Genomic DNA, 23674 nt, shown 5'->3' on the forward strand with positions numbered 1-23674 from the left:
AAGGAGGTACCGCTTGTTGAGTTTTAGTGTAGTCTCAAAGAAGACTATTTGCAGTTATCTGAAAAGGCTATTAAAATACTCCTTTTCCCATCTGCATATTCATGTGAGGCCAGATTGTCTTCATTTACATCAACTAGAACAACATGTCACAAAAGATTGCATACAGAGTGAGACATAAGAATCCAGCTGTCTTCAACTAAGCCAGACATTATAGAGATTTGCAAAAATGTAAAATAATCCCTTTTCTTACTGTTTATTATCTCAGAAAATGCTACTTTTCAGAAAATATGTAATGTATAGTAGGTTTATGTTTTTGTTTTTGTTTTTTATGTTTTTTGACAGAGTCTCGCTCTGTCACCCAGGCAGAGTGCAATGACGCGATCTCAGCTCACTGCAACCTCCACCTCTTGGGTTCAAGCGATTCTCTTGCCTCAGCCTCCCAAGTAGCTGGGATTACAGGCGCCCACCACCATGCCCAGCTAATTTTTTGTATTTTTAGTAGAGACAGGGTTTCACCATGTTGGCCAGGCTGGTCTTGAACTCCTGACCTCAGGTAATCCACCTGCCTCAGCCTCCCAAAGTGCTGGGATTACAGGAGTGAGCCACCGCGCCCGGCCAATAGGTGTATGTTTTTTTTTTTTTTTTTTTTTTTTTGAGACGGAGTCTTGCTCTGTCGCCAGCTGGAGTGCAGTGGCACAATCTCAGCTCACTGCAACCTCCGACTTGCTGGTTCAAGCAATTCTCCTGTCTTAGACTCCCAAGTAGCTGGAATTACAGGCACGTGCCACCACCCCCAGCTAATTTTTGTGTTTGTAGTAGAGACAGGGTTTCACCATGTTGGCCAGGATGGTCTCGATCTCCTGACCTCATGATCTATCCGCCTCGGCCTCCCGAAGTGCTAGGATTGCAGGCATGAAGTACCTGGCCCGGCCTAAGTTTATTATTTTTAAGTGAATTAATAATTTTTTTTTTTGAGATGGAGTCTTGCTCTGTCTCCCAGGCTGGAGTGCAATGGCACGATCTCAGCTCACTGCAACCTCCACCTCCTGGGTTCAAGTGATTTTCCTGCCTCAGCCTCCCAAGTAGCTAGGATTACAGGCACCCACCACCATGCCCGGCTAATTTTTGTATTTTTAGTAGAGCCGGGGTTTCACCAGGTTGGCCAGGCTGGTCTCGAACTCTTGACCTCAGGTGATCCACCTGCCTCAGCCTCCCAAAGTGCTGGGATTACAGGCGTGAGCCACTGCGCCCAGCTAAATTTTTTTTCAGTTGTACTTTCTAATACTATAAATCTCTATAGGTATAACACATGTGAACAGAATGTCCTAGATGACTTCAATAATTTTTAAGAGTGTAAAGGAGTCCTGAGACCTCAAAATTTGAGAACTACAGTCTTAGATTATTTTCATACCCATCTTCCTTATAGTACCAAACTTATCACTGCATATGAAGCACATGCTGGTATGCTCTTTCTCACTAGACACAAGAAATTTGAGAAGAAAACTATTAATGAAACTGAAATACTGTGGAGACTTTGGTCTAGGACATACTTGATCAGAAAGTACCCGGAAGCTATAACCAGGGTCAAAATATCTAGTCTTCTTAGAAACTTCTCAGTCTTGTGGCAGGCACATCAAGATAACCTCTCACAACGCCAGCCCTGGGTATCATTTTGGTACTCGATTGTAGTAAAGAGCATATCTACCTGTTTGTTCTTTTGAGATTTTTCCTTCAGGTCTCCAACCTGAATCTTATCCTTGCATGGGTGGACCACCATGTCACAGTCTGAGCTTATATGGCCCCAAGACAAACTAACATATTTTACTCAATCCCTTACAACAGAAGCCTTACTGTGATAAGTCTTTCCAAGTCCCACTTTATGACCCATTTATTTCAACCAGTATTTAATAGAATAAAACCATTTAGATAGTCTCTTAGAGTCCTTTGTCTTATACGTACCGCACGCTAACCGATTGCACCACTGGAGCCACTAGAGTCCTTTGTTACAGGATTTGCGATACTGTGTAAAATCCTAACCAGATGACTCAAACATTATTTAAATGATATTTAACTGATAGCTCCATCCATAAAATTATTTGAAGTTTCTCCTTAGAGCTCTTCCCCCTTCTCCTTGATATTCAGGCTACTTGCAGTAAGGCTCACTGTTTCTTTCCCTGAAGGAGTGCTCAGATTGCTGACCTACAGCAGAAGCTGCTGGATGCAGAAAGTGAAGACAGGCCAAAACAACGCTGGGAGAATATTGCCACCATTCTGGAAGCCAAGTGTGCCCTGAAATACTTGATTGGAGAGGTAAACATCACTCTAACCAGCAGTTAGGGGGCTGGCTGTGTAGATTGAAATGAGATGTTAGCCTTGAAATATTGTCATAGTGTTATTGTCACTTTTCATGGTAGAAACCCCAATAACACTAACATTAGAGGGTTTAGTAGATAAAAGTTGGTGTAAGCAAGTACAGGCCAGTCACTTACAAAAATATAATATGACTCACAAATTGATGCCCGTCATGACTGGCCTATAGCAAGTGCTGAATGCATGTTAGCTGTTGTTATTAGGAAAGACCAAAATGCCATAGTGGGTCACTGGCTAAACATCAACTGTTATACTGTAGTACTTTTTAAAACCCCTATGAGATGTATATTCAAAAATTTAAGATCCAGTCTAGAAAACGGAAAACCTAAGCATCTTTTGACATATAAAGATTCATTTTAAGGAAAAGCCATCTTTGCTGACCTTAAAATGATATGTCACCTTACATTGTCACCAGAGGAATGAAAATTGATTGCCTCTGGTGATTGAAGCATTTTCACTCAAGACAAGCATACAAACTCCAAACCTACAAGTTTAAACAATGCTACCCTTTATACATTTTTGTGTTAGCTTAGCAGATTTGTTCTACTAAGGAAATCTTGATCAGTCTTGTGAACACTGATACTTATGATGTTCACCATCTGGGCTAGTAGTGAATGTAAAACTAGGCCAGTGTAGGATATCATGTAGCCTGAAGAGCCAGATCTGCAGTCTCAGTCTACGAGTTCTAACATGTGAATATAGACATTCTGAAATGGGACATAATTGGCCATAAGGGTGTGTCCTGTGGATTTCGCTTAAAAATTAAGGAAGAACTTCTTAAATATCAGAATTTGTAATTGTCAGATACTGTTCGGGTTAGGTTTACTCTTACCTTGAGGCAGAGCAAGAAATAAAATGGCCTTAGCAGTGGCTTCTAGCCCCAAGATACATGTCTCAGCAGAAATGTGGACTCTTGGCCTGGGAATAGAACAATAGTATATTTACTATTCAATGTTGGAATCCATATGACATGAAAAAATAAGAATAGACTTGGACGTGGAGGAATTTTTCTCAGACCCTTTCAAGAAAGCTGACATTATCCTGCCTATTGAAAGGGGGAAAGAAAGGTGGTCATTCTTCAAATAAACTGATCTTCTTTTATTCCCTCCAGCTGGTGTCCTCCAAAATACAGGTCAGCAAACTTGAAAGTAGCCTGAAACAGAGCAAGACCAGCTGTGCTGACATGCAGAAGATGCTGTTTGAGGAACGAAATCATTTTGCCGAGATAGAGACAGAGTTACAAGCTGAGCTGGTCAGAATGGAGCAACAGCACCAAGAGAAGGTAAACTCTAGCAAGCCAAGAAGCTACACTGTGAAACTATCATTGCCTTGTATTGTTAGTTTTTTTTTAAAAAAGTGGGATATGAAATTTCTTTCAAAATCCATGTGGCCTTTTCTAAAGTTTGCAAATAAGAAGAAACCTGAAGCAGAGATGTGACTTGTCTAACTTTATACATACCAGTGACAATGGCTCTTGGTTTCCAACTTAAATATGAATATTAACATGCTGAGAAACAGGCCCAGCGTGGTGGCTCGTGCCTGTAATCCCAGCACTTTGGGAGGCCAATGCAGGCAGATTGCTTGAGTCCAGGAGAGTGAAACCCCATCTCTACAATAAAATACAGAAAATTAGCTGAGTGTGATGGTGTGCACCTCTGATCCCAGCTACTCATAAGGCTGAAGTGGGAGAATCGCTTGAACCCATGAGGCAGATGTTGCTGTGAGCCATGATCGTGCCACTGCACTCCAGCGTGGGCAACAGAAAGAAAAAAAAAACTATGCTGAGAAATATCCATGCTGTACTCACTACTTCATGCCATGAGAGCAAATGAGAACAGTTTACTTCTAAATCACAAGGGAGCAGTCACCTGGATCACTGCTTGAACTAAGTCAAAATTTCTTTTTCCCTTTGGTACCTTTGTTATCACCCATTGGGTCGTGTCTTTCTCTAGGTGCTGTACCTTCTCAGCCAGCTGCAGCAAAGCCAAATGGCAGAGAAGCAGTTAGAGGAATCAGTCAGTGAAAAGGAACAGCAGCTGCTGAGCACACTGAAGTGTCAGGTATGATCAAGAGGGAGAGGTCTCCAGAGATGAGTTTCACAGTACTGACTGAGAATCTTGTCTCATTTAGACCCTTGTACTGGCAGCAGATAGTTAATTACCTACTGGAAAAAAGATTTATAATGGTAGCCTCTACTGCCTTTAGGCCCTATTTGATCAGGCTAGGGGTACTTAGAGTGTAGCCACATATAGGAATAACCTCATTTTTGGTACCAAAATGGCAGCACATACTCCATACCAGACTCTGAGGCCTTGTGGTTCTTGGCCTCAACCCTGAGCTCTAAAGAGTTAAGGAAATGAAATCATCCAGTAGTTACTTAGAATCCTAGGGACATTCAAATCTGACATATTTGTAAAATGCCTGGGGTCTGAATTTCTTCCAGAGGCTAGGAACACCACACCCTTTAGTAGCATGTTGTAGCACTATTTTAGTCTAACTTAGAATCTTTTTCCTGAACTACCAGTCTGTAGGGTTTCCTTGGCACCTTCCATCTAAGACATAAGCAAACTAGTTAAGGTTGTATGCATGGATCTGGTTGTCTTAGGTGCCAGGTAGTTCAGTCAGGCTTATTAAAGTGGCAAGTAAACTGCCTGGTCTGTGTTAAGAAGGGTAAAGAGTAGCATTTATAGACTTCAAGAAAATAGAGCTAAGTTTCTGCGGGTTTCTTAATCAGCATCCCAATGTGAATAAGGGATATGAAGCTAAGGAGTGGAAAAGAATAAGGAAGGCTTGTCAGGCAGAGTCCGTGGTTCCTATGAGTGTGGTCAGAGCTGCTGGGGTGCATTGGAATAGAAGTGGCATTCAGGTCACCTAGGAACTGGGAATCAGACATTTTTCTGGGTGCCAATGCCTGCTGTGCAAAAACCATCTGCTGCCAACAACTTGGCAGCAGTATGTTTTCATCTATGTGAGTTGTTTGGTAACCCACATGTAGTGCCCAAAATAACCCCACATATCACTGCACTATCTGGAAATAGGATGAAGAACTTGAGAAGATGCGAGAAGTGTGTGAGCAAAATCAGCAGCTTCTCCGAGAGAATGAAATCATCAAGCAGGTAATAGTTTCCCACCCACTTGATAAGCCCTAAGAGACCCTGTTGCTACTGAGGCCAGCTCTTGGGACCAGTCCCCATTGTGGTGACTTGGCTCTATTTCATAAGGTCTATATTTAGTTTCCATGTGACCTGTGCATTTCAAAGTGGAATAAACATAAGTTTTTAAATTTGTCATTTTCTGAATCTAATATTGTTGATATTGGAAAGTGGGAGTCAACGTACTCTACTATAATCCTGCCTCACTTTACTATGGTTTAACATTGAGCTAGCCTAGGTCTGGTATCTGTTTTAGTCATGAATACTCCCAGAAGCTGCCCTGCATTATATACTTTGTCTCTTCTTTTCAAATAGAAACTGACCCTCCTCCAGGTAGCCAGCAGACAGAAACATCTTCCTAAGGATACCCTTCTATCTCCAGACTCTTCTTTTGAATATGCCCCACCTAAGGTAAAATGATCAGTGCCTGTGATACCTTTGCACAGCGTAGGTTTGGGGTAAGTGTGCTAAAACTGCCCTTTATAAGAGGTTGACAGTTAAAATTCCCAAATTCTAGCATCTCACATTTCTTTGGAGTCCCAGATAAAACTACAGTTCAATCCTAAGGAAAGTAGGCACTCTCACTCCTCAGAAGGCTGACTTTGGGCCACGGACAGGCATTATTTAACATAACTGAGGAGGAGGAACAGGAGAAAAGAGCAATAATGTTCAGCTGTCCATCCAAAGATACTTATCTCATCATATCATGAGTTTCCCTTTCCTCCCTCAGATTGGTCAGCCTCCAATTTCACTGCCTTCAAAGACTCTGCAAAGCCAAAGGCTAAAGCAGAATTTCTTCTGATTGGTAAAGCCAAGTGGGGTGGATTTGAGAGAGTCTGAAATCTTTGCTCTGAGAATATAGCTGGCAACGGTTACTGGGAAGATATGATGCATATGTAGTTTTTAATTTTTATTAAATAACTAAACTACTCCAAACCTTTTTTCTTAGCCAAAACCTTCTCGTGTTAAAGAAAAGTTCCTGGAGCAAAGCATGGACATCGAGGATCTAAAATATTGTTCAGAGCATTCTGTGAATGAGCATGAGGATGGTGATGGTGATGGTGACGATGATGAGGGGGATGATGAGGAATGGAAGCCAACAAAATTAGCTAAGGTGTCCAGGAAGAACATCCAAGGGGTAGGAGCCCGCTCTTCAACTTTTTTTGTTTTGTTTTGTGTTGTTTTTGGAGTGAGAGTCTCACTCTGTCACCCAGGCTGGAGTGCAGTGGCGCATTCTCGGCTCACTGCAACCTCCGCCTCCCAAGTTCAAGTGATTCTCGTGTCTCAGCCTCCTGAGTACCTGGGATCACAGGCATGCGCCACCACACCCAGCTAATTTTGTATTTTTAGTAGAGACAGGGTTTCAGCATGTTGGCCAGGCTGGTCTCAAACTCCTGGCCTCAAGCAATCTGTTTACCTTGGTCTCTCAAATTGCTGGGATTACAGGTATGAGCCACCGCGCCCGGCCTAGCTCTTCGACTTTGTCAGGGGTTCTAATTCTTAGTATTCATTCACTGCCACTGGGATAGTTTTCTGAATCTAGGAATGTGTTGGCCCCATACCCTTTAGCTACCATTTAGAGGCGCTGACTCCACTAAAGGGGGGACTTGTTGGGCCATCTCTGTGTAGAACCTGGGGCCAGTATAGAGGGCTGCTTGAGTGCACAAGTTGGCTCTCTTCTTGTTTTTAGCTGCTTATCAATTTGAATAGATAATATTCCATACCATTTCATTGAAGCTGATACCAAAATGATCATAACAATTCTTCATGTTTTTATAGCATTTTACAGTTTATAAACCATTCTCATATATATTACCACTTTTAATCACCACAAAAAATCCAGTGAAGGGCCATGGCTCACACTTGTAATCCCAGCACTTTGGGAGGCCAAGGCAGGCAGATCACCTGAGGTTGGGAGTTTGAGACCAGCCTGACTAACAGGAAGAAACCTCGCCTCTACTAAACATACAAGATTAGCCGGGCGTGATGGCACATGCCTGTAGTCCCAGCTACTCGAGAGGCTGAGACAGGAGAATCGCTCGAACCCGGGAGGTGGAGGTTCTGGTGAGCCGAGATCATGCCATTGCACTCCAGCCTGGGCAACAAGAGTGAGACTCCGTCTCAAAAAAAAAAAAAAAAAAAAAAAATCCTGTGAGATATTTATTATTTGCATTTTCCAGAGGGACCCCTGACCCACAGGAGGGAAACGACCTTGCCCAAGGTCGTAAAACTACGTGACAGTCAGGACTAGAAACCAAATATTCTGACTCCAAGTCCAGTTTGTTTCCCCCACATCATGGTTATGTCAGTAAAAACCTTAGACCAGAAGTTGAATGTGTACTTTATCTTTGCCTAACAGAGTGATTTCACTCCCTAGGCTAAGGAACAAAAGGAATTACAGAAAAAGCTAATAATTAAGTTCAAACACATTAAGTTAAGGCTAGTTAGGAACAATCTGACTTAGGCATGCTTTATTTGCTTACACAATGATAGTCCTACTCAAACCTAGATGTTTTATGTTGAAACATTAACTTCCCAGGCATTACAGTTGGCCCCCAACTGTGCCCTGCAGCCACATTCCACTTAAAGAGAACAGTTCACAAGTTACCTTAGCTGGCTTCCTACGTTATTTGATTTGATTAGCCTATAGCTCATCACCTGGGGAACTGAGCCTTATAAACCCACAGCACCAGGATGAAGCAAGTCATAAGATATAGACAGCCATGGTGGTAAGTCATTTGGTCAGTCAGAATCATCAAGAATGCAACATATGGCCGGGCGCGGTGGCTCAAGCCTGTAATCCCAGCACTTTGGGAGGCCGAGACGGGCGGATCACGAGGTCAGGAGATCGAGACCATCCTGGCTAACACAGTGAAACCCCGTCTCTACTAAAAATACAAAAACTTAGCCGGGCGAGGTGGCAGGCGCCTGTAGTCCCAGCTACTCGGGAGGCTGAGGCAGGAGAATGGCGTGAACCCGGGAGGCGGAGCTTGCAGTGAGCTGAGATCCGGCCACTGCACTCCAGCCTGGGCGACAGAGCGAGACTCCGTCTCAAAAAAAAAAAAAAAAAAAAAAAAAGAATGCAACATATCGTGTTCGTAGTGAAACTAAGAACTCATCCTTAGCTTCAGAGAGTTTATGATCTAATGGGAAAACAAGGTAAAGGAATAGAAGCCTACCATAGAGAATATGGTAGCATATTCATCTCAGGGAAATGGACTGGGGAGTTTTTGGTTTGTTTGTTGTGTTTTTTCTTTTGAGACCGAGTTTCACTCTTATTGCCCAGGCTGGAGTGCAATGGTGCAATCTCGGCTCATCGCAGCCTCCTCCTCCCGGGTTCAAGTGATTCTCCAGCCTCAGCTTCCCAAGTAGCTGGGATTACAGGTGCCCGCCACCACACCCGGCTAATTTTGTATTTTTAGTAGAGATGGGGTTTCTCCATGTTGGTCAGGCTGGTCTCGAACTCCTGACCTCAGGTGATCGGTCCACCTTGGCCTCCCAAAGTGTTGGGATTACAGGCGTGAGCCACCGCGCAAGTTTTTAAGAGTGACTATAAAGCCAAACCAAGGAGGTGTCATTTAAGAAAATGCCATGAAAGAGGTGACTATTGCTGTGTTGTAAGACAGAAAGGGAAATACAGTCTTGGGAGCAACTGCGAGACATTTCTGGCACAATGAATAGCATATTCCTAAGACCTGAAGATGGTAGTGGAACAGAGTTGGGACACTTAGAGAAAATGGGGCAGAGAGTGTCTGTCTTTCATTCATTTACTCAACAAACATTTATGGATGTTTTACTATACTTGAAGTAGAGAGCATGAACTGAATGTAGATTAAAAGGTCAGCTAAGTAATAGGAGGCAGAGTTGAGAAGTACACACAGAAAAATGGTAGAGGCCAGGCATCGCTCATACCTGTAATCCCAGCAGTTCGGGAGGCCAAGGCAGGCAGATCACCTGAGGTCAGGAGTTCAAGACCAGCCTGGCCAACATGGCGAAACCCCATCTCTACTAAAAATACAAAAATCAGCCAGGCGTGGTGACGCATGCCTGTAATCCCAGCTACTTGGGAGGCTGAGGCAGGAGAATTGCTTGAACCCAGGAGGTGGATATGGCAGTGAGCTGAGATCACACCACTGTACTCCAGCCTGGGAGACAGAGAAAGACTGTCTCAAAAGAAAAAAAAAAAGAAAGAAAAATGGTAGAGGGCCTAAAGCTCTGGAAAGGAATTTCCAAATGTGAGGTGAATACAGGTATACTTGTCCTCACGGAAAGCTTCATATATTTATTATAGCACTGTTGCTCTAAGCTTAAAAGGGCAACATAGAAGTACACAGCAAATATTGCAAGTAAATAATATTTGCTATTAGTGATAAATCCTATGTCTAAAACAATGAGGAATTATTCTTTTCTAGGCTTTTCTCCTGATTTTATAATTTGGAAAGTGAATATAACTGGACTTTAAAGGGAGCAAGTTAGCATAAAATCTAGTTTCTCTAAAGTTACCTTTTGGCAATCTGAAAGTACATGGATGCTATGACTGCTCTTTGATCAGACTGCTTGCAGACGTATTACCTGTAGACCTTGACGTTTCACAGAGGACCTTTATTATTACTGCTTCAACCCAGCTGAAGCTGGCTGGGACTATCACTAGATTACTGAAAAGGAGACTGAAGCAGGCACCAAAATGATGACTTGTCCAGAGTTAATGGCTTCCTTACTCAGCCACATTTCCTATAGGTACTAAGGAGATGCTGGGGGGTAAGTCATGTGCTATCATAGAAAAAGTAGTAACCTAGAAGCCAGATAGACATGGGTCTTGAGTTTGCCACGGGTTCATTGAGTAACCTTGAGTAAGTCAGTCTCCCTGGGCCTCAGATTCCTTATCTATGCAATGCAGGGTCTAGAACAGCGGTCCCCAACCTTTTTGGTACCAGGGACCGGTTTCATGGAAGATAGTTTTTCCACAGACTGGTCGTGGGGGTGGTTTGGGGATAAAACTGTTCCATCTCAGATATCGGTCATTAGTTAGAGTCTCATAAGGAGTGCGCAACATGCGCAGTTCACAATAGGATTCTTATTCCTATGAGAATCTAATGCTGCCACTGATCTGACAGGAAGCGGAGCCCAGGCTGTAATACTTGCTCACCTGCAGCTCACCTCCGGCTGTGTGGCTCAGTTCCTAACAGGCCACTGACCAGTACTGGTCCCCAGCCTAGGGGTTGTGGACCCCCTGGTCTAGAATAGATTATGAATAAGGTTCCTTCTAGGACTAATATCCTGAGTCCAAGTAACAGTCAAAGTTGTGTAAATGGGTTTTAATAACAATGCCTTTTTTTTTTTTTGAGATGGAATCTCGCTGTGTCCCCCAGGCTGGAATGCAGTGGCGCGATCTCGGCTGACTGCAAGCTCCACCTCCCGGGCTCACGCCATTCTCCTGCCTCAGCCTCCCGAATAGCTGGGACTACAGGCACCTGCCACCACGCCCGGCTAATTTTTTGTATTTTTAGTAGAGACAGGGTTTCACCATGTTAACCAGGATGGTTTCGATCTCCTGACCTTGTAATCCACCCGCCTCAGCCTCCCAAAGTGCTGGGATTACAGGCATGAGCCACCACACCTGGCCATAACAATGCTTTTATATGGTGTTATATGTTATCTGAGAAGTTAGGAGGAATATATGCAAAAGCACCTTGTGAAGGATACAATATCATGCAGATATTGTTGTTAAAGCACTATAAGCATTTTACAAATATTCTCATTTGTCACATTTGGCAGAAAAGAGGGAGCAGGTATTCTTGCCTCTACCTTACTGATGAAGGAATGGCCTGGGCACGGTGGCTCATACCTGTAATCCCAATACTTTGGGAAACCAAGGTGGGAAGATCACTTGAGCGCAGAGTTCAAGGCTGCAGTGAACTATGATTGTGCCACTGCACTCCAGCCTCAATGACCGAGTGAGACCCCCATCTCTAAATTTAAAAATTAAAAAAAAAAAGAATGGAGATTAACTTGGATGAAGTGACTTGTCCAAGGTCATGCCAAGCATTAAATATAAGACTAGAGCCTGAGTCTCCAAATTCCTAGTCTGGTATTCTTTGTTTTTTGTTTTTGCCACAGCATCACTTACCAATCCTGGTTTTTGTTTTTTTTTTTTTTTTTTTTTTTTTTTTTTGACCAGATCTTATCCTTCTGAAGTATGAGGTACAGTGTAACACTGAGCTTAGTGCTAGAGGAATTATGGACTCTAAAGCAGTAGTTCTCAAGTCTAGCCACACATTGGAACCCCCAAGGGAGCTTTTAAACATGGAGCCTGGGACCCCACCCCCAGATATTCTGATGTAATTAGTCTGAGGTAGGACATGGCCTTTTTGAAAAGCTGCCCAGAGATTTCTTATGTGCAGCTAGAGTTGAGAACAACTGGCTTAAGTTGAGAACAGAGGTCTTTCAGCTCTGCTTTCCACTCTCTACAAAGAATCCCTTGGCCAGGTGTGGTTGCTCATGCCTGTCATCCCAGCACTTTGAGAGGCCAAGGTGGGAGGATTGCTTGATGCCAGGAGTTCAAGACCAACCTTGGCAACACAGCTAGATCCCATCTCTACAAAAGAAAAAGAAAAAAAAAAGAGTCCCCCTATTACTTCTCAACTATGGTGCTGGAACATGCTGGTGGGTTGCCAGCAGTTGTGATATACACACACACACATGCACACACACACACACACCACCCTGTATACATGTAGTAAATACATTTGTAGTTATGCCTGTGATAGGGTCACATTCTGTCTTTGACATTCTAATCTGCTTCCTGGTGTGAGAGAGAATAGGATGAAGTTACAGCTCATGTACGTGGCATTCATGCAACTACATCTGTCATGTATGTCATGACTGTGCTATAATACCACTACCAGGTGTTTATCTAACCTCTTCTTGCTTGAAGACTTCTAATAGGGGGAAGCTCACAGTCTTACAGGACAACCCATTGGACTCCACTAATTGTTAGAAAGTTCCTTCTTGTTTAGCTGAAATGTGCTGTCCTATACATCATCCCAATGGGTCTTGGCTATATAAGAGCCTAATCATTCTTTATGACAGCCCTTCAGATACTGCTCTCATGATATTATCCCTTGGATAAAATAGAGAAACATGGACGAGGTAACAGCCTTTTTGGAGCATTTAGATGAATTTGTAAATGGCCAAAGGACCTTACCCAGGCTGTAGCAATCAGTGGATCACTGTCATCCTGGGGAAGTATCACCAGGACATGTCATAGAACTCCATCTTTCATCCTGTCTTAAAGCAGCAAAGATTTTTTGTTATTATAATGTCTAGCATTGGCAAGGGTGACTAAGAAGGGGACTTCTGGCTGGGCACCATGGCGCACACCTGTAATCCCAATACTTTGGGAGGCTGAGGTGGGCAGATTACTTAAGCCTAGTAATTTGAGACCAGCCTGGGCAACATGGCAAAACCCTGTCTCTGCTAGAAATACAAAAGATTAGCCTGGCGTGGTGACACACACCTGTAGTCCCAGCTACTCAGTGGGGACTGAGGCCACAGGATCACTTGAGCCCTGGAGGTTGAGGCTATAGTGAGCTCTGATCATGCCACTGCACTCCAGCCTGGGTGACAGAGTGAGACCCTGTCTGAAAAAAAAAAAAAAAGGGCATTTCTGTATTGCTATTAGGAATATAAATTGGTATACTTTTCAGGAAAGCAACTTGAAAATATGTATCAATAGCCTTTAAAATGTTTCTATCCTTTGACCCAGTAATTTATAGGAATTTATACTAAGGAAATAGACATTGGTATGTAAATATATTTATTCGTTCAACAAATTTTTTTCTGGGCACCTATGTGCCAGGCACTGTTTCTAGCTGCTGAGAAGACATGAAACAAGACAGGTGAGATTCTTTGCCCTCATGAAACTGGTATTCTTGTGGGGAGAGACACACAGTAACCAGAAAAATAAGATAATTTTAGATAGTGATGAGTGGAAAAGAAAATAGTGAAGTCATAGAGAATGTGGGATGGGAAAAGAGCACTTTAGAAGAGTGCTTGGGGCCAGGTGTGGTGGCTCATGCCTGTATTCCCAGCATTTTGGGATGCTGAGGTGGGCGGATCACTTGAAGTCAGGAGTTCAAGACCAGCCTGGCCAACACAGCAAAACCCCATCTCTACTAAAAAAAGAGTGTTTCGGGAGGCTGGGCATGGTGGCAGATGCCTGTAATCCCAACATTTTGGGAGGATTGCTTGAGGTCAGGAGTTACAAAGACCAGGCTGGGTAACAGCGAGACCCCACCTCATTAAAAAAAATTTTTGTTTAAAGAAGAGTGCTTGCGGAGCTCTCTCTGAGAAGGAAATATCTAAGCTGAGGCCTAAACAGTGAAGAGCAAGTCAGGAAAAGCATCAGAAGAACATTTCAGGAAAGGGGAACAGAAAATGCAAGACCTCGGGGCAAGAATGAGCTTAGTATCTTGAGGAACAACTAAAAAGGCCAGTGTGGCTAGAATGTATTGAGCATAAGCTACAGTCAGGGGATCTGTAGTCAAGGGCCGGATGATGGAGGGCCTTGTCAGTCGTAGTACAGTTTAGATTATATTTCTATACAAGGATATTTACTAAAACATGATTGATAATAGTGAACAATTTCTTTCAAAACAATCTTAATATTTAACATTAGGGGACTGGTTAAATAAATTGACATTATCCCCATGAGGAAATATTATACACAACTATTAAAAGTCAAGTGTTTTGGTTTTCAAGTTTTGTAAAGTGATATATATTATTTTGCTAATCAGAAAAAAGATGTTATTGTGGTTTCTACAGAGCAACTACAGAGCAAAGGTGATGGTTCTCATATGAAAAAAATTTAAGGGCCTGAATTTGACTATAAGCTCAGTATGAATCCACAAAGATGTGACAGGAAAAAAAAAGCAACGATTTTAGGCCTCATTAACAGGACTACTGGGTCCGTAACAAGGGAGGTGTTTATCATAGTCCACCCCACAGTGGTCACACCACATTTAGAAAGTTGTGCTCATTTCTAGATCTCACAATTGAAGAACTTTGACAAATTGGTGTATAGTCAAGGTGGTGAGGACCTTGTCATGTGGTGAATCATTGAAGGAACTAGGTACATTTAACTTTGAGAGGATTTGGACAGAAGGGGACTGGGGAGTAGAAATTATGTTCAGGTTTTAACAGTTATTCTATAGAAGTGGGGTTAAACTCATTCCATGTCATTTTAGATGGCAGAATTGGGTTCTATGACTAGAAGTTATATAGAAACTATTATTACCTCAGGATAAATAGAGCTTCAGATAATTAGACCAGGGATGTTAAGAGGAGCTTCGTACATCAAACCAGTCGTTAGATGGTTGCTGAGGTCTCTTCTCACTCTGTTCCTTCATCCTGTGAGCTTGGCCACCTCTATCTTTTCAAAGCCAAACTATCCCACTTTCTTCTATGATTTTTCTTATAGCATTGTTTCCTGTAATTCTGATCACTCACCTCTTTTTTGTTTAACATCCTCTTTATAAAACATACACACTGAATTCCTGAATGTGCATACAAGAAAACATGCTTATCAATTAAACTGGTTTAATAAACGGAAAGCCCTTATAACAGTGCCTGGCACACATTAATGTTAGCCATCACTACTGCAGCTTTGTTTATAAGAGTGGAAAATGGCACTATCAGGAGAATGGGTAAATTGTGGCAAGTTCATAGAGTGAAAATGAACGGAATTGAGCTATATGTATCAACATGTAAGATGTCATTTATACAAAGTTTAAAAATGTGTAAGACAATTTCTTGTTTATTTTTGTTTTTTTACAAAAACTCATATGTGTGGCCAGGTGCTGTTGCTCACACCTGTAATCTCAGCACTTCGGGAGGCTGAGGCAAGAGGATTGCTTGAGGCCAGGAGTTCAAGACCAGCCTGGGCAACATGGCAAGACCCTGTCTCTACAAAATCAAAAACAAAAAATTAGCCAGGCGTGGTGGCATGTGCTTGTGGTCCCAAATACTCTGGAGGCTGAGGAAGGAGGATCACTAAGTCCAAAAGGTTGGGGCTGCAGTGAGCTATGATTGCGCCACTGCACTCCAGCCTGGGTGACAGAGCAAGACCCTGTCTCCAAAAAAAAAACAAAACAAAACAAACAAAAAAAACTAATGTGATAGGATTGTTAAATACCTAATTCAGTAGACTGTTTATCCCTGGAAAGGGAGGACGCAAATGGGATCAGGAAGGAGTACATAGGAGACCTCGGTTATATCTGCATTTTACTGTTAAGGGGGGTTAGTGGGGGCATGAGTGAGGTTTTTTATTGCTATTGTCTATGCTTTTGTACGCATGAACAAAATTATGGTGCCCTGAAATAGGATGCATTATTTCTTTCTTTCTTTTTCTTTTTTTTTTTTTTTTTTTTGAGACGGTGTTTCACTCCATCACCCAGGCTGGAGTGCAATGGCTCAATCTCGGCTCATTGCAACCTCTGCCTCCCAGGTTCAAGCGATTCTCCTGCCTCCAGCCTCCTGAGTAGCTGGGATTAAAGGCATGCGCTACAACGCCCGGCTAATTTTGTATTTTTAGTAGAGATGGGGTTTCACCTTGTTGGTCAGGCTGTTCTTGAACTCCTGACCTCAGATGATCCACCCGCCTCGGCCTCCCAAAGTGCTGGGATTACAGGCATGAGCCACCGTGCCCAGCCAGGATGCATTATTTCAAATGGGATCCTACTGAGCCAGGGTACAGTGAAATAATTACTCCCCATCTTTTCTGAACTCCAGATTTCTACCTGACTGCATTTGCTTTGGGACAGCCATTTCAAGCTGTTGACTCACAGAGCTTGCTTACACCTCAAATCCCTAGGCCCTTTTCTACACAGTCTTTTTTTTTTTTTTTTGAGATGAGGTCTCACTCTGTCACCCAGGCTGAAGTGCAGTGGCGTGATCTCAGCTCACTGCAGCCTCCACCTCCCAGGCTCCAGTGATCCTCCCACCTCAGCCTCCCGAGGTTGCCACCATGTCCGGCTAATTTTTTGTATTTTTGGTGGAGACAGGGTTTCACCATGTTGCCCAGGCTAGTCTCAAACTCCTGAGCTCAAGCGATCCACCCGCCTTGATCTCCCAAAGTGCTGGGATTACTGGCATGAGCCACTGCACGGTCTATTTTTAAGCTAGATCACTCTCCATATTGTATTTCTATGACTGAGTTGAGGGGAACCTAAATACCAAACTTACAAACTTACTTTCTTTCTACTTTCACACCTTAAGTCCAGCTTGTCAAAATATTTTTGAATTGTGATTCTTTTTTTTTTTTTTTTTTTTTTTTTTTTTGAGACGGAGTCTCGCTCTGTCGCCCAGGCTGGAGTACAGTGGCCGGATCTCGGCTCACTGCAAGCTCCGCCTCCCGGGTTCACGCCATTCTCCTACCTCAGCCTCCCGAGTAGCTGGGACTACAGGCGCCCGCCACCTCGCCCGGCTAGTTTTTTGTATTTTTTTAGTAGAGACGGGGTTTCACCGTGTTAGCCAGGATGGTCTTGATCTCCTGACCTCGTGATCCGCCCGTCTCGGCCTCCCAAAGTGCTGGGATTACAGGCTTGAGCCACCGCGCCCGGCCGAATTGTGATTCTTTTATCTTACATATTACTCATCCTTCCAGCTTTCTGTCATTGTTAGAGCTGATAAATATGCCTACCTTATAGACTAGTTATGAGATTCAAATGAGATTTTGTATTTATGTACATGAAAGTACTCTGAAAACTGTAAAGTGCTATCAAATGTAAATGATTTTATTTCATATCATCAGTGATTTATCAAAATGTGGTAAGGACAAAGCCCAGACTAACACTGGACAAAATGCAGAAATGTGAGCTGGATGAAAGTACAGTTTGGTAATTCTAAAAATACTGAGCAACTACACTCAGTTTTTAAATGTACTTAACTATACTACCATCCAGCTCACAGTTCTTCACTTTGCCCATAAAGTTGTCACAAGAGTCTTTGTCAGTTGCCTTGCATTATGCTATCCCTCTGATCCGTCCTTCAAGTATTCTGTCCAAAAGAAAATGGATTTTTCAGCCAGGCGCGGTGGCTCACACCTGTAATCCCAGCAATTTGGGAGGTCGAGGCGGGCTGATCACCTGAGGTCAGGAGTTTGAGACCAGCCTGGGCAACGTGGTGAAACCCCATCTCTACTAAAAATACAAAAATTAGCCAGGTGGCCAGGCATGGTGGCTCACACCTGTAATCCCAGCACTTTGACAGACCGAGGCAGGTGGATCACCTGAGGTCGGGAGTTCGAGACCAGCCTGGCCAGCATGGTGAAACCCTGTTTCTACTAAAAATACAAAAATTAGCCAGGCGTGGTGGCAGGCACCTGTAATCCCAGCTACTCGGGAAGCTGAGGCAGGAGAATTGCTTAAACTCAGGAGGCGGAGGCTGCAGTGAGCCAAGATCATACCATTGCACTCCAGCCTGGGCAACAGAGCAAGGCTCCGTCTCAAAAAAATAAATAAAATTTAAAAATTAGCCAGGCATGGTGGCGTGCACCTGTAATCCCAGCTACTCAGGAGGCTGAGGCAGGAGAATTACTTGAACCTGGGAGGTGGAGGTTGCAGTGAGCAGAGATCGTGCCACTGCACTCCAGCCTGGGTGACATAATAAGACTCCATCTCAAAAAAAAAAAAAAAAAAAAGAGAAAAGAAAAGAAAATGGATTTGTCTTGCAAGACTTGTTCTCTTTAAACCTGTGACAGTTCTTGGTGATTATTGTTTCACCAAAGAAGAGAGGACTAAGGAGATTGAAGGTTGGTAGATAATAGTACTTTCCATTTTTTTCTAGAAAAGCTTGCAAATGAAGGGAGTCATTTTAAACTAGTCTTCTAACCCTTTCAGTAATGTGTCTTTCTGCAAACCTGTTTTGCAGTGTTCCTGCAAGGGCTGGTGTGGAAACAAGCAGTGTGGGTGCAGGAAGCAAAAGTCAGACTGTGGTGTGGACTGTTGCTGTGACCCCACAAAGTGTCGGAACCGCCAGCAAGGCAAGGTAGGATCAGTGCTGTTTCCTCTCCCCATCCCTTCAGACCTCCCACTAGTTTCCACCCTCTTTTTCTGTCTTCCGTCCTGAAACCTGGAGTCTCCTGCACAGCTCTTCCTACCCTTCTCCTTCCCTCTGAACCCAGGAAAAGAGACAGTTCACTTCTCAATCCTTTTTCCTTGCTGCTCGCCTGTTCACATACCCCTTTCAGAAACCACAGTGCTTCCCAGGAGATTCCCAGGTATAGAGCTCCCTACCCCCAGGCTTGGCTGTAAAGTTTCAGTACGGTTTTTGAGACGACAAGGACAAGAGAGCAGGCATTCACAGGCATATAGACATGTAAGATCAAACTAGAAACTAGTCCAGAGGTTTAACTGGAACTGTAAGACCCACGTGCTGAGGTAGCAGCTTCCAGGAAGTTAATCCTTCTGACATCTTGAGACATTCGTTACTTAGACTCTCTCCATGGCAACCAGCTAGCTATTCCATGGCTCTAGGAAAAGACCCACAGGAACCAGGCCTTTCTAATAGTCACTGTTGTAAACCAAGTTAATCTAAATGTCCTCTTAATATTGTTCCCAGGAATAGCAAACTCAGGAAAACCAAATGTGCCCTGGGAAGAGCAGCACCAAGCAGGTCAGATCCCTATACCTGCCTTACACCTACCTATGCAATAGCAAAAATGCATTACTACAGCTCTCTATGTGATATACAATAATTCTAGCAAGCACGGTCTAATGATGATTCATCATGCATTTCTTGAACATCCACATGTGAAAAGTTTCAGCCTGCATCTTCTATTAAAAAGACCTCTGGCCGGGTGCAGTGGCTCACGCCTGTAATCCCAGCACTTTGGGAGGCCAAGGCAGGCAGATCACGAGGTCAGGAGATCGAGACCATCCTGGCTAACACGGTGAAACCCCATCTCTACTGAAAATAGAAAAAAATTAGCCGGGCGTGGTGGCAGGCGCCTGTAGTCCCAGCTACTCAGGAGGCTGAGGCAGGAGAATGGCATGAACCTGGGAGGTGGAGCTTGCAGTGAGCTGAGATCGCGCCACTGCACTCCAGCCTGGGCAACAGAGTGAGACTCCATCTCAAAAAAAAAAAAAAAAAAAAACTTGTAATATACATAGGCAAGCCAGAAGTCAGGCTAAGAACTGTAGAAGTAGCAGAGACCTTGAGGATCCTCTATTCCTGTGGTTTTTCAATTTGGGTTCAAGAGTCATGTAGTAGCTCCGTGAAAGGGCCTCCAGGCAGAGGGGCATGGCCCGTCCCTCCCTCCTCCCATCTCTATCTGTCTTTCTCAGAATCAGTTTCGTTAACTGAAAGGAATACTAATACAGGCAACACCCAGTATAGATGCTAAAAGGGATATCGCAAATTGTAGAGAGGGGGAGTTTAGTCAAACAAATGACCAAGGTTTTCTTTGCTTTAAACCTGGCCTTGTGAGATGTCCCATGCCACTACCTAGTCTTTGCCTTCAGAGGCTACCTACAAGCATTGCTCCATTCCTTCAGGGATAGAGTATGTCAAACACTGTGACCTCCCCAAGCAGGGCCTCCCTAAGACTTGCTCAGCTGACTAATCAGGCACTTAGAACTGTTACCTCTTTGGTTGAATGGGAGCAGACTGATTTGCAGCCAAATTTATAATATGCCTGTCTGCTTGATTTTCAGGATAGCTTGGGCACTGTTGAACGGACCCAGGATTCTGAAGGCTCCTTCAAATTGGAGGATCCTACGGAGGTGACCCCAGGATTAAGCTTCTTTAATCCCGTCTGTGCCACCCCCAATAGCAAGGTAGGTGGGCTAAAAGGCAGGCATTGGAAAACTGGATTAGCATCCTTCTCTGCGTTATCTATGACGGACCAGTAGAAGAGAGGCAGGTGAAGTAAAGGTGTAATCAGCTTGCTGGGAACTAGGGGTCGCACATAGACTAGAGTCTGGTTTTTTCCATGGAATGATCTTAAAGAATACCTCATGCTACTGGGAGTATGTCGAGCATCTATAGCAGCTCGGCTGGGCTGAGCTTCTGCCCCTTTCTAAAGCCTATTCATACCTGTCTCTGTCCCTCCTAGATCCTGAAAGAGATGTGCGACGTGGAGCAGGTGCCGTCAAAGAAGACTCCCCCAGCTCCCTCCCTTTTTGACCTCCCAGAGTTGAAACATGTAGCAACAGAATACCAAGAAAATAAGGCTCCAGGGAAGAAAAAGAAACGAGCTCTGGCCAGCAACACCAGCTTCTTCTCTGGCTGCTCCCCTATCGAAGAAGAGGCCCACTGAAGTTGGAGTCATCATCTCTACCCTCAGTCTGGCTTGGGAGATCTTTCAGGTTGCAGCCAGAAGGGGTTTTTAAATGACTTCTCTGGATTTCAGGTTTCTTGCTGTTGAAAAAAGGAAAAAAGTGTTACTGAAAAGAAGGTAACCTTTGTTGGATGTTGGCCCTCAGCCTCCAGCTCCAGACTACTACTCGCTGTTCTCCAGAAGGGTGCCAAACCACCTACTGAAGAGAGAACCAACTGACTTTCCTAATGACTCATCAGGAACCAGTCCTCAAAATCATCAAGTTATTTCTTATTTGTGAGCAGTTCAGGCTATCTCATGACGGGGATGAGGCCAAGGCTTTCTTATCTTTTGGTTGTCTCTGCTTAACGGAGGAGCCTGGCCTAGGACGGAGGCCTGGTTTAGATCTTTCATTCCACCTCAGGAATGGGGTTGTGATCTGTACTGTCCTGACCCTCTCTGAATTGTGTTTCAATAGTACTCTCGATTGTCTTCCATGTTGTTGAAGTAAATGAATTATTTTTAAATGTTAAGTAAGTAAATAAACCTTAGCCCATCTACTGTTCGGGAAGATCCTTCTGTGCTAGAGGGAGAAATAAAATTTCAACCTGTGTTCCTGAGCCCCTGAGGAAGCTATTAAGGGGATTCATTACAAGTACCTGAGCCTCCCTGACTTATTGTAGCCGCCCTCTTTCCCAGAAGGTAGTGTGGAGTGTGACATGTCTTTATGTTGCTCTGTTACCCTAAGAAATCAGAATCACGTTAGCAAGGCCAGTGGCCTGACCTCCACTGTAGAACCTGCCTGGCTTCCAGATTTGGGAGGAAGAAACCACGTTTACTAACCATCTCCATGTTCTTGCCACAATTTTATTTGTTCTTCACACACACACACAAAAAGGTCAACATAGATAGATGTCCTTATTTTGCATTTGAGGAAACTGGGGTACAAAGAAGTTAAGTAACTTACCCAGAGTCACAAAGTTAGTGAGCTAGGGCCCGAATGCAGAGCTACCATCCAAGCTTCACTCTAGCCAACTCTCTAGAGTGCCAGCAGCGGCCACTTCTAATGCCCTGCAGCCTGATTTCTTAGTGCAGGAGGGGCATTGCACCATACTGCTGTCCAGTCCCAGGACAGAACGGCACTGGCTCCTTGCATTCTCCTTTGAAAGATGCTTATGCCTTACAATGTATCAGGTTCTCCATCTCTGCTTAAAGCTAAAAGGGGGCCAGCCCTGGAATACCATACACAGGCTGCTGACTGGCCTTGTCTTCTGAGGTGCTCACAAGCCCTGCGCTTCATATCTATGCATTCTGAATTCCAAAACCCTTCTCCCAAAAAAAGCTCCCAAACCATCCCCAAAAACTCAAAAGCCAAGACTCCTCTAGAATCCACCAGAGCCCAAGCAAAAGAAATTGAGCAACAGTCTGCCTAGAATGAAGCCTGCAATGGACTAGGTGACCTGCTGGTCCTCCCTGGCCTCCTGCCAGCAAGCAGCCCTGCTTCTCTTTGCATTTTAATGCCGAGGGAGCAAAGGAGCCTCTGCCATTGCCAACTAGAGCCTCTGGACACAATGGGAAGGCTGAGTGGGAGGGGGGCCAGCTCTTGGCATAAGAGAGCCAGTCTTCCTTCTCACTGTTTGAAAGCCAGTGTGTGGCGGGGGAGGGGTAAGCAGACTTATCCCCAGAGAAAACATCCTTTCCTACCAACACTGCACTAATAGCCCCCAGACCTCGAGTCACCGCATCAGGCATAATGTAGAGGGAGAGGTCAATCAAGCCAGCCCCTGGCCCCCATCCCACCCAGACCCCTGTGCTTTAGCACTAAGCAAACTATAGTGTGCTAACCAGCCCTTCCCCGCTGATGCTATAGTAACAGCATCTTTTGTATGTGTTCATCTTCCAAAAGCCTGTGACCCCAATATACACTACACTCCTCAAAGGATTCTTGGAAAGAGACTCATATGCCTTAGGGACAAGGCAGCAGAAATGACACAAGTCCTGAATGAGCATCTCCTGTCGGGTGATGAGGGAAGACGGGCGAACTACTAGTGTCACCCAGGATCCACAAGGCCCATGGGGACCTCTGGTCCAGAAACAGGGCAACTTGCTGTCCAGAGTTCAGGAAGTAGCTTGTAGCTTCTGTTGCCCAGGCTGGAGTGCAGTAGCACAATCTCAACTCACTGAAGCCTCGACCTCCCGGGCTCAAGCAATCTTCCCACATCAGCCTCCCAAGTAGCTGGGATTATAGGTGCACACCACCATGCCTGGCTAATTTTTGTATTTTTTCACCATGTTGGCCAGGCTGGTCTTGAACTCCTGACCTCAGGTGATCCACCCACCTCGGCCTCCCAAAGTGCTGGGATTACAGGTGTGAGACACCGCTCCTGGCTGCAGCTTCTTATACATGCACCTTGCTGAATTAGAAGTAGGAGCTCAAGAGGGGAGGGGGCCTAATGAATCAAGGCTGTATTCCCAGGGAGCTTGAGACTTGATGTTAGACTTACACACACATACATACACACACACACACACACACACACACGCCTTTCCAGTGGGCTGGCTGGGCCTCTTCTCCTCACTGCCAAGCTGCAAAGTTGTGTGGTCACCTCCCCCCCAGCTTCCCGCCAGCCTGTGCCCTCAGCCCTCGCCTCCCTGAGCCAGGACAAAGCCCGGGCAGTGACTGGGAGGGGAACAGGAGGAGGGACAGAGGGATGGGAAAGGCTGCACAAAGGAATTCCTCACCCCAAGCCCCCTGACCGCCAGCAAGTAAAGAAGCAGATTTGCTCTCCCTCCCCCTTCCTGCCTTCCATCTTCCCACCCGGGCTGTGCCCAGGCC

General features: G+C 44.4%; 1 protein-coding gene across 2 annotated transcripts in view; it reads left to right on the forward strand.

The window, feature by feature from the left end:
- KIF4A (kinesin family member 4A) overlaps window positions 1–21402 on the forward strand; it is a 133074-nt gene extending 111672 nt beyond the window's left edge. For both annotated transcript variants that reach the window (XM_074029486.1, XM_005593863.5), the window contains exons 23-31: window positions 2181–2310; window positions 3482–3652; window positions 4323–4430; window positions 5409–5486; window positions 5838–5933; window positions 6472–6660; window positions 18450–18566; window positions 20234–20356; window positions 20635–21402. In XM_074029486.1, coding sequence (XP_073885587.1) covers window positions 2181–2310; window positions 3482–3652; window positions 4323–4430; window positions 5409–5486; window positions 5838–5933; window positions 6472–6660; window positions 18450–18566; window positions 20234–20356; window positions 20635–20838 — 1216 coding nt within the window. In that variant the 3' untranslated portion in view covers window positions 20839–21402. The remainder of the gene's footprint in view (window positions 1–2180; window positions 2311–3481; window positions 3653–4322; window positions 4431–5408; window positions 5487–5837; window positions 5934–6471; window positions 6661–18449; window positions 18567–20233; window positions 20357–20634) is intronic.
- Window positions 21403–23674: the final 2272 nt, after the last annotated feature.

Source organism: Macaca fascicularis, chromosome X (genome assembly GCF_037993035.2).
Source record: "Macaca fascicularis isolate 582-1 chromosome X, T2T-MFA8v1.1".
Taxonomy (NCBI): Eukaryota; Metazoa; Chordata; class Mammalia; order Primates; family Cercopithecidae; genus Macaca; species Macaca fascicularis.